The sequence below is a fragment of the Dipteris shenzhenensis genome, chromosome 33 (genome assembly GCF_047967505.1).
Source record: "Dipteris shenzhenensis isolate YYH24624 ecotype China chromosome 33, Dip_SZ_1.0, whole genome shotgun sequence".
Lineage (NCBI taxonomy): Eukaryota > Viridiplantae > Streptophyta > Polypodiopsida > Gleicheniales > Dipteridaceae > Dipteris > Dipteris shenzhenensis.
The window spans coordinates 33,683,156-33,700,257 of NC_141628.1; the positions used below are offsets into that span (position 1 = coordinate 33,683,156).

At 42.1% G+C, this 17,102-nt stretch overlaps 1 protein-coding gene across 1 annotated transcript; it reads left to right on the plus strand.

Annotated features, from left to right (window-relative positions):
* Positions 1 to 4,388: 4,388 nt before the first annotated feature.
* Positions 4,389 to 8,024, plus strand: LOC147880004 (transcription termination factor MTERF9, chloroplastic-like). Its single transcript, XM_087372095.1, has 5 exons — positions 4,389 to 4,829; positions 4,998 to 5,366; positions 5,569 to 6,261; positions 6,405 to 7,792; positions 7,960 to 8,024. The coding sequence occupies exons 1-4, from the start codon at positions 4,551 to 4,553 to the stop codon at positions 6,741 to 6,743; spliced, it is 1,680 nt and encodes a 559-aa protein (XP_087228221.1). The 5' UTR covers positions 4,389 to 4,550; the 3' UTR covers positions 6,744 to 7,792; positions 7,960 to 8,024.
* Positions 8,025 to 17,102: the final 9,078 nt, after the last annotated feature.

Here is a 17,102-nt window from a genome sequence, read left to right on the forward strand (position 1 = left end):
CGTGCTGAGGTTTCTTGTTCGAGGACGCAAGGTGCATGTGCTTCCTGTGCTATGGACGACGAACCTTGGCTTTGATACAACTGCAATGGGAAACGCTCACGGAACTTGCAAATCCTTGAAAAACACAGCAACACTCTTCAAAAATATGCACAAACTCTCAAAACTCACAAACGAAAGAGACAGAACAAGCGTGCTAGGTAATCTTCCCCCATAGGTGTGGTGCTCTCTGCCTGTGAGCCGTTCTGCACTGTTCGCTTTTGCTACTTCGAACTTCGTTGTGCTCTTGTACGCGGTGTTCGCAATCTCATGCGTACTGCGGTTTCTTGTTTGAGGATGCAGGGTGCGTGTGCTTCCCGTGCTATGGATGACGAACCCTGGTTCTCCCCTGGCTCTGATACCACTGCGACGGGAAATGCTCACGGAACCTGCAAATCCTTGAAAAACATAGCAACACTCTTCGAAAATATGCACAAACTCTCAAAACTCACAAACGGAAGAGACAGAACAAGCATGCTGGGTACAATCTCCCCCCATAGGTGTGGTGCTCTCCTTCCACCTCCTATGTATTTATGTATATTTCCCAAAAAGCTTCCGAGCAAAAATCATACAAAAGCCCCTCTGCTTTCCTCCATGCATCCTTTTACAAAAAGCCCATCCACCTTCTAGAATAGCTGCCTTTTTCTAAAAATAAAGCTTTTTCTAACTTTAGTTTATACACTTCGCCAAGCCACTAATATTCCAAAATTCAAATATGTACATAAGCTTTTGTAATATCAAAAATTAGGCATAAGCCTTATTCATCCTACGCGCCCAAAATATGGTAGATCATGCTTGCTAGATGCCATCGCCTGATCAATTACTCTTCCCCTGGATTCACACGATCAATAGTAATGAAATATTTCAAGCATAAGATAACCTTGGAATTAATCACCACAATCAATCAACCTTTCAGTATTATAGCAATGCAAAATCCATAAATCATAGATGAATGGCATACACATGCGACACATACCATCTCATGGTGCACCTGATGCTACACATGAATAAAATCATACGGTGGTGCACACATGCTACACATACTGTCATCGCATAAGTGGCACACACAATGCTACACACTCATATAGCCGTAGCTGTATATCTAACCATGTAGGAGCACACATGCATCACTACGAAACATGGAGCACACATGCATCAGCTGTGCAACAAAAATGCTGGATCTCACTAAACTAAATACTGAAGGATTAAATTATTGGGATAATTCCAATTCTCGTAACATCTCTCACGTGAATGGTGGAATGCGAGAGAGAGAGAGAGAGAGAGAGAGAGAGAGAGAGAGAGAGAGAGAGAGAGAGAGAGAGAGAAGAGAGAGAGAGAGACACACACACACACACACACACTCAAATTCAGCATCGAATTCATGTCACAAAGGGAGATATGTCACAAAGAGGGGGGTGGTAAGGTGTTGCAAAGAGAGAGAGAGAGAGAGAGAGAGAGATCCTCAAATTTAGCATTTATAAATTCATATCACAAAGGGAGATATGTTATAGAGGGGGGGTGGTAAGGTGTTGTTGAGAGAGAGAGAGAGAGAGAGAGAGAGAGAGAGAGAGAGATCCTCAAATTTAGCATTTATAAATTCATGTCACAAAGGGAGATACATCACAGAGGGGGGGCGGTAAGGTGTTGTTGAGAGAGAGAGAGAGAGAGAGAGAGAGAGAGAGAGAGAGAGAGATGTCACAAGTGGAATAAGTGGAACAAAACATGTTGGTTGCCAAAAAAAACTCGCTCCGAAACTCACTCCAAAACTCATCAAAAGACTCGCTCCTCATACACACTCGGATAGTTAGCCTCCATGATAATGTTGTAACTTAAATGGGTGTATTGTAAATTGAATGGGGATAGTTAGCCTCCATGATGATGACCTTTTCAAATCAAACACCGTGTAAATCTTGATTATCAACATGAAGCTGGGACTCTTGAAGATTAAGGCCTTCCGGATAGGCATCAAATAATTATATACACCTTTGACTCTGTCACTCCTTGATGTGGTCAATGGAATAAGCCAGAGTATGAGTAAGGATCATGCAACAAGTGCACAACCTATTACACATAGAGTAAGACTAGAAAATTGACCAGGCCATAGCCATGCTTGATTATATGTCTCTGCAATGAGCCTATGCTTAGACTAAACATTGTAGCCCACTTTCTTTCACCACATCCTATCCTATTACATGCCTAGAACCAACACATGTCAAAATGCCCACTAGCCACACACCGTCTTGGAGAGAGAGAGAGAGAGAGGTAAGGGGGGGGGATGCGCATATATTTACTGAGTAAAAATCACGTGGCTACCATATTTACTCCACTTCAAACACATTATATTTGTTCTGTTTTAGAGAGGGATGTAGAAAAGAGAGAGCAGAGAGAGAGAGAGATAGAGAGAGAGAGAGAGAGAGAGAGAGAGGATGGTCTGTGTGTGTGTGTGCCTCCGCACGTATGTATGTGCACACATGCACACCATTCAAAGAATCCCAATATTATATGGATAGTATAACTATATACACACATATAGAAGTGCACAACCAACTTAACCTTTTTTTTTTCATTGTAGGAACTCCTGTGCAATCACCATTAGCTCACCAATCATTTGCACCTCCAGTACCTCTCCTCTGCATCCTTCATTACATTAGGTTGGTGATGTTAATTTGTTTGTTTTTTCGTTAATAAGATAAAGGTAATAAAGCACACACACACAACACAGGCTCTCTTCTGCCTAGTGTTTAGCTACACACACAACCCATGTTATTGCTTATATTTTATCAAGTTAGATTCCATGTATATATGTTTATATATATATGTTAACCAAGTTAGATTTCATGTATATATGTTTATGCTTGGATATCATATTCATATACATGCACCCATATGGCTACACACTCATTCATATAGGTGCTTGGTTAGTTCAATAACAAAATTCCCAATTACATGAGCTCTCTATGAGAGTTAGAGAAGAAAGGAGAAACCTTTCCAGACTCTGAGAAAACCAACCCTCCTAGCAGTAGCAGTCCTGGAGGTTCCCTGTACGTTTGCCCAAATGGCCATCAAAGTGTGTATAGTATCTGCTAGATACTGCCATAGTCTGAGAAGGGTGAACCTGGGAGTCCTCTAAAGCCTCTGTACATCTGGCTCTCCAAATATACCATGATGTAATACTAGCCAGAATCCCCTGACGAATACAAAAAGATATTACATAGAGCTCCCTGATCTCCTCTCTACAATATAGGATCCACCAATAATAATAAATGTCGTCTATGTCGTGTTTTGAGAGTACATCATCGACGCCTATACTCTAAACATTGTCCTGCTCACGGACGGTTGACATCGCGATACAGAAATCACCTCTGCAACATTTGAAACAATGACCAATGCCATCTTTGTAATTGTGTCTAGAATAGAGTGTGAAAATTATGTTTATGTCTGGAATGGTTAGACATATGTATATCTAAATGTATGTGTATGTATGTATATATATCCTTATTTCTCTCTCTATTTGACTCTGCGTATGTATAGTCTTATAATAGATAAGTAGGTAGATAGCTAGGATACTTTGCATATTTCATAGAGCACCCTTCTTTATGATATGGGAATCAGTTGCTTGGTTGTCACTCAATGGTCCACAGGCTTTCTTCGAGGGACATGACACCAACACAACTCTCTTGTTTGACGACAACTTGTGGAGTCATGCTCCCTCCGGGATGTTCCGTTTACTCCATTCAGAGCTCCCCACGCTTCTGTAGACGCTTCTTGTGTTTTCTCCTTTTTGCTGACTTACTATCTTCATCCTCCAAATGTCGGATTCTTCACTATCTGATTCCATATCTTCAGCATATCACTACCGAATTCATTCGTCATTGCACTTTAGCGTTTCACATTGAGTTGGAGGCTTTAAGAATTTGTCTTCTTTTGATGAGGACTATATATATATCTTTATCTATATCTATATCTATCTATCTATCTGTATATATATATATACAGATATATATATATATGTATATATATATACAGATCTATATAAGCGAGAGAGAGAGAGAGAGAGAGAGAGAGATGCATGTAATGCTACCAAGATCCAATTTGCAAATTTTCTAAAAAGCATTCTAATATTTAAAATCTTAATGGTATCATCCCAATTCCCAACATAAGGAACCCGTCCATCGTAGACGGGTCAGGGTACTCGTATAGGAAAGACTAGTGAACGACAAGCAGAAGCTCCTATGTGCCCTAGAGCATGTGCATGTATGCACGAGAGAGAGAGAGAGAGACACGTGCGAGAACATATCCTAGTAGAAAAGAGAGAGGAGAAGGGATGAGTTTGTGGTGTTCATTTGCTAGAAGAAGAAGAAGAAGAAGAAAATGAAGTCTAGAAGCCATCGCCATGGAAGCTCTGAAACAGCTAGCAACATCAAGAAGACGAAGACCAGACTCCATAGCCATGCATCCTCCAAGCTCGCCATCTCCTCTTCCCTTCCAGATGAAGCTTGATCTCGCACAGAACAATGATATCCTGTAGCTCCTTCTCCGATCCCTTATCTTCTCGGAACATCTTTCGCATAGCCTTATCCTCTCCTTCTCCCTCCTCCACCTCCATCTCCATGGCCATGATCGCCTTCTCTGGCCCTCTCCCTCCTCGCGACCTCGCCCCTTCCGTCGCCTCCCGCCGTCCCAGCAACCAGTCCTTTCGCCTCAAGCCGCCCGACCAACGTCCCTCTTCCTTCTACTCCGATTCCGACGTCGACGACGATGTTGACGACGACGACGACGGGCCTTATCCTTTCGTACGCCCCTTCTTTCTTCTCCGTTTCCTTTTGTATCTCAAGTTAGCTTTTGCTACTTGCCTTGTGAATGCATTTGAACCAGATTTGGCCGTTTTTCGCAGCCGTTCTTGATGTTTTGAGCATTGGCTTGTTCCGACTCTAATGCGTTCAAGGGTACGCCTCTAGCAGGACAGTTTCGACGACATGTACTTTGATGCTGAAAAACAGCCTCCCAAGCTCCCCCACTCGAAAGTGCCTCCCAAGCTCCCCCTCTCGAAAGTGCATCGGTTGAAGATAGTCGCGAAAAAACCTGCTTCGGACCTCAAGAGCACGACGAAATCTGATCTGCGTGATTATCGAGCTTCGAGGTCCGTGAACCGTGGCTTTTCAGACCTCGATCCCAAACCAGTGCGGCTAGCAGATCTCAACTCGGCCCAATGGGAGGAGCGGGCGTATGAAATTGTGAGAAGACAAAAACTGAGGAGAATCTTAGCTGCCCAGGAGAGTGCAAAGAAACCTACAGAAAAGCAAGAGAAACAACCTCTCCCTCTTGCACAGGTGAAGCTCTCACCCAACTACAAACTTAAGTTTTTGCCGCTCATATCGTGTCTAAAGACAAGCGGCTATTCTGCTTCCTTCTGTCTAATCAAGGTCTTCGTTTAGGTTTTATTTCAAGTGAGGTTCATTGCATGCTGTGGACTGCACCCTCGTTCAGATAATTTTCTAAAAGCAGACATCGTCTCTCAATCTCATGATTCAGCCAAGGATTGATGTGGTGAAAGAGGATCCCATCTCATCCCAATTGGCAGGACTTGAGCTAGAGGAAAAATGCCGGCCTCTCGTTGAGTACTTGCTGTCCTTGGGTCTGGATAATGTGCACTTGCAAAGGATTGCCAAGAGACGCAAGGTCTGTTTTCAAATCAGGGTTGCGAAGGCGAGGGAAAGGGTTGAATACCTCACAAGTCTGGGGGTGAAGGTTGAGGACTTGAGCAAAATCATCGTGAGACATCCCCACGTTCTTGAATACACTGTGGAACGCATGATGAAACCACGAATTCAGTTCTTACAGAGCATTGGAGTACCTGATGCAAAGTTGGGAAGAGTAATAACAGTCGCCCCCTCATTGCTTGAGTGCAGCTTGGAGAAATCCCTCAAGCGAAGGGTGCAGTTTTTGTTGGAGGAGGTAGGGGTCAGTGGAGATGAGATATGGAAAGTGGTGGTGCTGAGTCCTCAGGTTTTGACACAGAGCATTGAAGACTCCCTGAGGCCTCGGTTGAACTACTTTGTGAAGAAGCTTGGAGCTAGTCAAGCAAGGGTGGCAAAGATGATAACTAAGCATCCACAGCTCTTTCATTACAGTATCACTGATGGCATCCAGCCTCGAATTGACTTCTTAAGAAGTATTGGGATGAGCGATCCTGACATTGTCATCGTTTTGACCCGTTCTACACAGGTGAGTTAAAGGCCCGTGTTGGGCAAATGTTTGTGACTTCTTGTACTAATGCTTTGAGGGGGTTCCCTTTTCCTTTTCTTATTTTGGTTATCCTGCTCAAAGAGAAGCTGATGGTGGTCGTTGTGTCGTCTTAATGTTTACAGATTCTCTCTCTCTCAGTTGAGAACTCTCTTAAACCAAAGTCGGATTATCTAATGAAAGAACTCAAATGTGGGTTGCAAACTGTAACCAGTTTTCCTGCTTACTTCAGTCTCTCTCTTGAGCAGCGTATTCAACCCCGCCACAAATTTTTGAAGGCTTTAAATAGACTTCCAAAAGGACCATTTCCCATGCATCTCCTTGCTGTTACAGACCAGGAGTTCTGTGAGCGGTGGGCGAAGTCCACAGTTGATGAGTATAATGCTTTCCGTCAAAAAATGGTCCTTAATAAGCTCGCAAAAAAGTTTGAGAGGAGAAACAGGTTACAATTCGAGTATCATTGACAAAAGTGTAAGTGTTGTGGACCTTGCTATGATCAGAGTTCAGATCCTTTCTAATTTTCTGGAGTTATCAAAATGTTACAAGCAATTCAAACATGAGGGGTGCAAGTCCAAGAGTTCTGGAAGTAGAAAGTGCAATCATTCTTAACATCTGGACTCCTCAGAAAGTTTCAAGAAGGCAATTGGCACTGCTGGCAGTATATATTTTGCTCCTCAGGTTTATATGATGGCCCTCGTAAGAGGTGTTATCTACAGAACTGAGCCTTCTGCTGATGAGGCCTTCATCTCTGATGCACTAGAGCTCATGAAGAATTCCTCTTACAGAACTCAGCAATGCTTTGTCTGGCTCAGAGTCATCGCCTTGTTTTTAATTTACACTGAGCAGGTTTGCAGTTACTTGATGTTATTTGGCATTCCTAGTCTTATATGTGTCAGTTGTTTTTTAGCCACCATGTCTTTTGATTCCTCTTTGTACTTTTGAGAGTAGATGATTGAGACACTGTTCTGATCTTTATGCTGCCAGTTCTTTTCACATGTTTCAATCAAGGTTTCTGCTACAATTCTTTGCCGTGCGACAAGTGCTGAGCTAGCGCAGTCTCTCTCTCTCTCTCTCTCTCTCTCTCTCTCTCTCTTGCTTGCACAAAGTCACGTGCATTTATGCATATGTGCACCCCCTTTATTTTCACATGTTCAAATTTCACTCTATATTTTAGTTCATATTTGATTCAAGTTCTAGAAGAGATTGCTGAGCTACATGTTTTGGCCATTTAACAGGACAACTGCTATTCTAGAAACAAACTCCCTGCTCCCCACCTCAGTGGAAAAATCTACACCCTGGCCACAGTCATTTGACTTTCGTAGTGTTTTGTCTCAGTTGTTTGTCATAGCCACCTGTGTCTTTTGATTAATGTGCAGCCTCTTTGTACTTTTTAGACTAGATACTGAGCCGCTGTTCTGTATTTGTCCTACCAGGTAGTTTCACATGAATCAAGACTTCTAATCTACTATTTTGGCCATTTAGTGGGACATCTGTTGAGCAGTGCGGTATGCATGTATGCAGATGTGCACCCTTTGTATTTTCACAATTTAAATCTGTATGTTGGCTCATATTTGATTCATAGGACAACTGCTAAGCTAGAAACCTCCCACCCACCCGTCCTCAGGAAAACTACTACACACACCCCACTTACCATCTCATATTTGCGTGCGCTCCATGCAGGACATGGCCCTCAACATTGTCACAGCCATTGGATGCATTGATCCCTGCATTCCCGATTGGAGCAGCCCCGGAATGCAGAAGCCATTAAATAGCCTCCAGAATTATTGATGTTCCAACCATTTCAAATCTTAATGCCTCACAATGGTTAAAGCTGTTGTGGAATTTCTTATGTTGTTTCTGCTCAATATATATTGAGGCTGTCATAGTAATATATGGAGTTCTTTGTTTTGTTTTGGCTTTTTTGTCTTTTTGTGAAAGTGAACTTATCGATGGTGGAGGAAGTATGCCTGCTCGTACACTTGAGCTTTGAATAGCAGTCGCCAAGATAGAACAGCGAAACCAAATGGGGTTCTGAGTTCTATGAATTTCATCCCCATGACTAGTTGGTTTAGAGGCACACGGGGTACACGTGCATTCCATCCCATATTAAATACTGGGCATGGTTTTGATGGACTTTGTACTTTTCCAACGGCATAGTCACATGAAAGTACGTTTCATCCTATCGAAACGGAACGAAACATTTTTGATACAAAGCGTTAAGTCTGTGCTTCAAACAACTTTTTTTTTTTTGGGGGTGGCATGAAATTGTGTTTTGCTGAATCATAAAGCATTATTCAAAATAAAAATTTCCCGGTTTTTGTTCTGGCCATTACATGCGACTCATAAGCCTTCTTCTTAACAATTGGGGGACTTTTGACTGATGAGATTTTGCTTGATATTTCATGTTACGTGTGAACTTTTTGCTTGACATTTTTGAAACTTATGAGTCATGACTCCTAAGCTTTTGGGAACTTACACTCTTTTGGTTTTGTGACATGTCGCATGTGTAATGTGTTATAACTTATACCTTAGTTTATGTAAAGATTACAATGTGATTTGTCTTATGAATCAGCGATTCCATGTTCTTGTATTTAGATTCCCAATCCATATGCTTTTGACTCCCTAAATATTAATGGTCTGAAGTTGAAACTTGAGAATTGAGATTGAAAAGCTTGAAATAAGTTTGAAGAATTTGTGTATTGGAATAGGTGTCTTGACTTGTATTTCTCTTTGTTCTTTAAACTTGAATATTACATGCCTTATTTGCCACTATTCATTTTCAAGTCTATTTGATTTATTTGATTTGTCTGGAAGACAAAATGAATTTCGTTGAAATGATTGAATAGACGTTCTGTTTTTTGTGACTATGGCCAACGGTGGATATTCGAGGTAGAGCAAATCATCCCCAGCCAGCCCTAGCTATTGCATGTTGGCGTTACCAACACAATTTTGTGTAAAGGAAATGAATACCCATCTCTCAAGTAGATTTATTCTTCAGGATATCATTCTATTAGTTTTTTGGATTTAAACTCACAGAGGTACAATCACCTCACCATTTGCTTTTCCTCTGAACAATTAGAGTCAAAAGAGATGGTGCATGTCTTGCATTTGAACAGAGAGACCTTTTGAGTCCGCATGTGCCTACATATATATTTTCATATCATGATATAAGCACTCCATTTTAACTAGTTGAAGAATTTTTTGCTTAGAAATGCTTGTTCGGGAGACACTAAAATGAAATCATAGTCTTCACAAGCAATTGTAGTCTTTTAATAGCCTTCTCCTTTGGTGCTAGCCTTTGTGATGGTTTTCCTTTAGTGCTAGCCTTTGTGATGGTTTTTTCATTTGTGATCTTCGTCATCGCCTCTTCCTCCACATTGTCTTGGAATAAAATTTCAGCTAGTAGTTTAGCTTGATGGATGGATGTGCGTTTTGTGTGCATTATAGCTTGCTTTGTTCATTGGCAAATCTTGATTAATAAGGCAATTAGGGAGGAGCTTCTTGAGATTGTGCCATCCTCTTTGTGATTGTGTGACATTTTCAAAGTTGCTATGGATTGTCTCCTACATCCTCCATTGTCTCCCTCTTCCAACAAGTGTGTGAAGCTTTAGGACAGCGACCCGTAGTCGAAAACCTAGAGCACCATCCTCCTTATTGCCCTCCAATGCCTTCTGCAAAGAGCCATCAACGCGCGTTTGTTAAGCTTGCAAGCTGGGGACGTAGAGCTAGAGAGACCCTTCATTGAAGTGGACACCTGGCGGCACGCCATGCAAAAAGGCAACCATTGTAATGTGCTGAGACTATTTTAGAGGGAAATGGCAGAATGCTAATGCTAAAGGATGTAGTAATCGGTAGCTTGCTCTCTGTCTTAAATAAAAAATTTAATTAGAGATAATAAACTGTAAATTCAAGGAATTGCAAGGGTTTCGTATCCTCTTGAACAAGCAGCGAGTGAGGGGGTAGTGCCTTGCGTCATACAAATTAAATTTTGCCATACAATGTTGCTCCCCAATGAACTAGTAGGAATGGTTGGGTCTTCATGGGCAAAGCATTGGAAATAAAAATAAGCAAATGGGCAAAGCATTGGAAAAGAAATTAAGCAAATGGGCAAAGGAAAGCCAAAGAGTTTTGGAATGCCCACAATACTTCGGACACGTTGGTGACTCATGATGGAGGAGATTATACTACAAGTGAGGGTTGTTGAATGCTGCCCAATTTATTTTTGGGGATCAATGGACTACAAGATAAGTAGCAAGTCATGGGATTGGCAAGATGATAGCTCCATGATACTCTAGCAACCTTGTGTTAAGTCATCAGGACCCTCTTTACAGGCCACTTCTACCATGTACATTCCCTTTGTAGCTCATAGAAGAAAGGTTAAGAACACATAGAAGGTTGACCAAGCTCATCTCGATTTTTTTTGGACCAAATCGTTGTTTGACATACAAAAGTCATTTGGTTTGAGCTTGTCTGCAAGGGTGTTAGAAGAGATCTGGGGACTTGAGTCAACTCCATAGGATGAGGTACCTTGTGCAACAGAAAAGGTCTCTCCCTAACTAACTTGAAAGGCCCTTTAATGCCTATGTTGACAGCTCTTTCATGCAACCTCCTTGGACCTCACCTTCCTCAACCCATGCTTGTTAATTTCTCACCTTGCCTTTTTTCCCAACTCCAAAAAACGATGTGTCAGGAACTCTTTTCTTTTGACATGCCTCTCCATTCAAGTTTGACAGAAAAGCTAGTTTCAAACTTGCATCCTCACTTTAACAAAGATTCCAAACACATGATGGCCTTGCAACTTGGCTGGAGGGTAAAATTGCTCAAGGAAAAAAACATCACCATGAAGTATGTGGAAGCACTAAAAGGCTACCAGATAGACCCAAGATTTCCTCCCATCCGAAGGTGCAGCCTGTTCCAGCCTATCAATCATGTATAGTTTGAGAAAGGGGATACTACTTGACTGTAGATCAAGTCTTATAGGAGCATAGGTTAGAAAAAACTTAGATATGATATGAGGATGTGATGTGCAACCTTGACAATCTCATATTTAAGATTTCTTCCCATGCAGAGTTGCCACCCCTATCAATCATCTAGACTTTGGGGATGCTAGCCTTACAGGAACACATGTTGAACAAAAAAATGAGATATGGTGTGCGACCCGTGACAAATGCAGAGCTACCTAGACTTGATGGACTTTGGATCTCGAACCAAGTTTCTGCATCAAAGAGCAAGGAAAAAAACATTTATAAAAAACACGATTTGAAATAAGAGTACGTTATAAACAAGAGGAGAACTAAATTGACGGAAGTTTTGGTCAGTATCGTAGAGTGACTAAAGGACAGTTTTGAAAGGTTTTGTATGATGGGGCATCACAAGACGTTGAAAGCTTGGTGAAACTTGCATGCAGACTAAAGAGGAAGGACCATGACGGAACCGAGAACTTCTCCATGAATAGAAACAGCATGGATGAGAATAGTCCACAGGTGTCACATTGGCTATGTCTAAAAATTCTTGTACAATTGGTGCACTTGATGCTATAAACCCAGCCAACAATGTACAGGCAAGAGGTGGCGGTCTTCAATGGGAATGGTATTTACACACCACCTAAGAAGAATCTTTTAAAGAGGTAGTATTCAATGCACTGTTGACAATTTTAAATGAAGGACTTTGAATTTGATTGGTTGGTAAGTGGGTAGGCAATTGTGGCCACATTATTTATCATGGGCTCTATTTAGTTTCCATGTCTACATAAGGGCGGGGATACACTGCTTGATGCTTGCTCATGCAAGAAAAGGCGTGGGCGATGTTTTTACACACCTAGTGGACACCCGATGTGCATGTATATCTTTCTATTGGTGTGCAAACGCATTGTCAGCCAATCGGTGGGGCTTGTGGGGGTCTTGATTGCCCACCCTGTTTCATGGGCCAATAATATTCATGCATGTGAATGCTATGTCAACTTATGCCCCCCTTCTCTCTTGAGGTGGGCACAGATGTGTAGACACTGTAGAAACTTTTGGTGATGTGCACAAGGTTCCACCTGCCAACGAGGTTTTAAAAACTTTTTTTTCCCCATCACCCAACCACTCACAAGCCAATGGTGCACTACGAGGCACAGGTCTACCTAAGAACCACTTTGTGAAGTAGCAAGGAGTCATCCATTAGGATTTGAACGAGGGTAGTTGCTTAGGTGGGCAAACCCCTATTGCTTGAGCTCCTGTTGCTCTTGTGGTTTTTGAAACTTTAATTGGGCCACATTTTGGCCCATGGCTTTGATGCCTTGGTAGGTTTCACACATATCCATATGCCTTGGGCTGGGAAATGGTGTCTTTACCCCAATATTTCAGCACTTTGCCTCTTGACTCTACAAACTTAGAAATATTCAAAACCAACCTCTGCTATCTCACCACTAGCTATGGTGGAGCCAATAAAAACATTTAAGATTTGGCCATCTTCCTTCACAACTCCACTCAAGCCACCACCTACATTGCTAATGGCATGTTCATTTTGCATTCCCTAGAAGTTCAACACTATCTGACATGCAAGAACCACAATGCCACTCCATTGTTTTCCAATGACCATATATTGTGTGGCCATCTACACCAAACAAGGAGGACCTCACAAGCTACAACAGCACACCACTTGCAATGATGACTTTATACCACCGTGCCCTCCAAGACCTAACATGATTATAACCAATGCGCTATCCTTTGAGCACTTTCAAGCAACATTGATGCTTAATCTTGATAAACATACCTTTGAGATTCCAAGACAACCACTTCATGAATTTCAACCCTTTTGACCCTTTCTAACGAAATTGTTGTTAATAGGCATAAGCTAGCGGGGAGCTCCTTGATAAAATCATCCACCAACATACAAATTTCCTTACATTGAGCACTTGATCTCACTGCATGCACTGAACTTGGAGAAGTTTAAGCAAGCTAGTGAGTTCCTAACGGTGCCTCCTTGAGAGCCTTCTCTACCAATACCCTAGAGGGGACATACACTAGTTCTCTTGCTCTCATGTTGGGGTCTGCACATTAGAGAGTAGTTCTCTATCTTTGGAAAAGGAAGAGCGGGGGAGGGGGTCGAGCTAATTTTTCCTACAAGTAGCTTTTTGGGGCATTCCATCCCTCCTTATAGGGGTACATAATAATTTTGTTGAGCTCTTTTCTTTGGATAGTTCTCTATCTTTGGAAAAGGAAGAGCGGGGAGGGGGTCGAGCTAATTTTTCCTACAAGTAGCTTTTTGGGGCATTCCATCCCTCCTTATAGGGGTACATAATAATTTTGTTGAGCTCTTTTTTAGTAATTGCTTTGCTCCTTGAAACAGAGGATTTGCTCGACAACCATGTGGCTTCCATTGGAGCTTCTCCTTTTTCTTCTTTTGGAATGGAACACTCCCAACACCCAGTTACTAGCATGAGAGACATTATCTGCACCTACATATTTCTTGCGATGATTCCTTGTGAAGTGCCCTATCTCGTAATAGTTATAATACTTGTTTGGGAAGGGGTAGTATGCTTCCCTCTAGTTTTAGACTTCTTCTACTACTGTGAAGTCGAAATTGTCAAGTACCATTGTCTCCCTCTTTGGGCCATTGTCGAAGTTGGGTAGTTAAGCACTTTCCCAAGCAAGCCAATAACAAATCCCACTTCATTTTCCAGTCGGATTGGGGACTGCCTCTTGCAAGACTACATCCACTTATAAGTGCCAAAACCATGGAATTGGCAAGACGATAGCTCCATGATACTTTAGCACTCTCGGTGTCAAGTCATTAGGAACCCTCTTTAAATGCCACTTCTACCATGTACATTCCTTTTCCTAGGGTTAAGAACACATAGAAGGTTGACCAACTTGCAAACCAACTCTAAAGGGATTTCCATGCTCTTTTCTGCTTTGTCACATAGTTCACCTTCTGGTTCGTCACTCTACTTTTCCATCTGACATCATCTTGATTTTTTTTGACCAATTCATTGTTTGATATACAAAAGTCCTTTGGTTTGAGCTTATCTGCAAGGGTGTTAGAAGAGATCTAGGGACTCGAGTCAACTCCATAGGATGAGGTACCTTGTGCAACACAAAAGATCTCTCCCTAACTAACTTGAAAGGCCCTTCAATGTATATGTTAACAGCCCTTTCATGCAATTTCCTTGGACCTCACCTTCCTCAACCCATGCTTGCTAATTCCTCACCTTGCCTTTGGTCCCAACTCCAAAAAGTGATGTGTCAGGAACTCTTTCCTCTTGACATGACTCTGCATTCAAATTTGACAGAAAAGCTATTTTCAAACTCGCGTCCTCACTTTAACAGAGATTCCAAATGCATGATGGTGCAACTTTGGTGGAGGGTAAAATTCCTCAAGGAAAAAAACATCACCACGAAGTATGTGGAAGCACCAAAAGGCTACCGAACAAACCTAAGATTTACTCCCATCCGAAGGTGCAACCTGTTCTAGCTTATCAATCATGTACACTTTGAGAAAGGGGATGCTAGTTAAATGTTTATTGAGTCTTATAGGAGCAACCTTGTGTATGGTGCCTTGGCTACAATTAGTAACCTTGTGTGTGCAACATGTGATCCACCACCAAAGGATCTTGAAATTTGGCTTGGGTGAAGAAAGCTTCTAGCTCAGCTATGGTTAGCCCGACTAGCTCTTTAGGCTCTTCTTTTTTTTTTTCCTTAGCTTGTTCTTCCAATGGTTGGCTACACATCATGAAAATGATCTACACGTGGTTTGGGTCCTCATATATTGGAAGGATGCGGAACATGTGCTATTTGGCTATGAGCTCTTTGAGGTTTAGCCCCTTCGTTCTCTTCACGATGTGAGATTGATGTAAATCTTTGCCTAGAAAAATCTAATATGGCAAGGCTGGTCACTGCACACTTGATAATTTCACATTTAATCTTTCTTCCCATGCGGAGGTGCCACCCCTATCAATCATCTAGACTTTGGGGATGCTAGCCGTACAGGAACACATGTTGAAGAAAAAAATAGAATGTTGTGCGACGTTTGACAAATGCACAGCTACTTCGACTTGATGGACTTTGGATCTTGAACCAAGAATTTGCATAAAAGAGCCTAGAAAAAAGTAGAGAACATTTACCAAAAATGTGATTTGAAAAAGAAAGTGCGTAATGACCTAATTTGATGGAAATTATAGTCAGTCTTTGTAGAGCGATTGAAGGACGGTTTCGAATGGTTCTTGGAAGATGGAGTATCACAAGATGCTGAAAGCTTGGTGAAACATGTAGACTAAAGAGGAACTAGCATGACGACCTAAGAACTTCTCCATGAATAGAAAAGACATGGATGAGAATAGCCCACGGCTGTCACATAGGCTTTGTCTAAAAATTCTTGTACAAAGTGGTGCACTTAATGCCTCAGTTGACACCCTAAAACCCAGCAAATAATTTACAGGCAAGAGGCGACGGTCTTCAATGGGCATGTTTTTTACACCGCCTAAGCAAGAATCTTTTAAAAGGCTAGTATGCAATGCATTGTTGATGATTTTAAATGAACTTTGAATTCGAGGTTGGTAAGTGGGTGGGCAATTGTGGCCACATTATTTATCATGGGCATTGTTTAGTTGCTATGTCAACATAAGGGTGGGGACACACTCTTGATGCTTGCTCATGCTAGAAAATGGGCAAGCAGTGTGTGTTTACACACCCAGTGGATGCCCGATGTGTTGTACATCTTCCAATTGGTGTGCAAACTTGTTAGCAATGGATGAGGCTTAGATTGGGGGCCTTGGCTACCCACCTTGTTTCATGGGCCAATAATTTTCATGCATGTGAATGCCATGCCAACTTATGCCCCCTTCTCTCTTGTGGTGGGCACAGGTGTGTAAACACCCTAGGAAATGGAAAGAGGTTGGTGATGTGGAAAGGGTTCCCCTTGCTAATAAGGTCCCCCCCCCATCACCACACACTCATGGTGCACTATGAGGGGTAGGTCCACCCAGGATCCCTGTTGCCATTGGGATATGAATGAGGGTAGTCGCTTAGGTAGGCAAACCTCTATTGCTTGAGCTGTTGCTGCTCCTGTGGTTTTATAAACTTTAATTGGGACAATATTGTGGCCCATGGCTTTGAGGCCTTGGCGGGATAGGAAATGGTGTTTACATGATGAGTTTACAACAAGTTTTACACCTCAAACTTTTACTTTTTTGGTCGTTGGCCTTGCCAAGGCTCGAAGAAAAGAAAAATGAATTTCATCCCATGATTTTGTCATGACCCTTCACTCTCCCCTATGTGTGAAGGATGTGTGAATCTTGCCTAAGTTACAACCTATTGAGCCAAATTCAAGAATTCAACCTATTGTGATGTGGCTGCTACATGCCATGTATGCCACGTAGCTGTGCATGCAACAGTTGTAACTAACACTTGAAACAAGGGTAAAGATGATGGCCACGTCAATCTAGGGGATGTGATTAGCCTTTCAATCCACCTATCAGTTCAAAGCATTTCACATCCTCTGGTGGAGACGCCATATTTTAACCCTGCTATGCCCGAACGCCACTTTCCTCCAAAGCAGTGTATGGAAGAGCCGCACCATCAATAGGATCAGGTACTCACCTTGATGTCACAGTCATTGCAGACCAACCAGGTGCGCATATCCCTCCTGGCGAACTATCATGCTTCCGCCTTGCATTCGCCATCAAAAGATAACAAAGTCTGTCCTAATCCTTTCACAGACTTCCAACGAAGATGTTATGGTCTCGCTCGACCATTTTGAGAACATTTTGGACTACCATGGTTGGGCCGATGAAAGGAAGGTGCTTGAGCTCTGCATCATTCTCGAAGGCATTGCCGCTACTT

Bases quoted from the DNA above. Each gene is read 5' to 3' on its own strand.
- LOC147880004 (XM_087372095.1), top strand. From the start codon at position 4,551: ATGATATCCTGTAGCTCCTTCTCCGATCCCTTATCTTCTCGGAACATC. The intron at 4,830-4,997 runs GTACGCCCCTTC...CGCCTCTAGCAG, and splicing joins ACGACGGGCCTTATCCTTTC to GACAGTTTCGACGACATGTA. The intron at 5,367-5,568 runs GTGAAGCTCTCA...CTCATGATTCAG, and splicing joins AACCTCTCCCTCTTGCACAG to CCAAGGATTGATGTGGTGAA.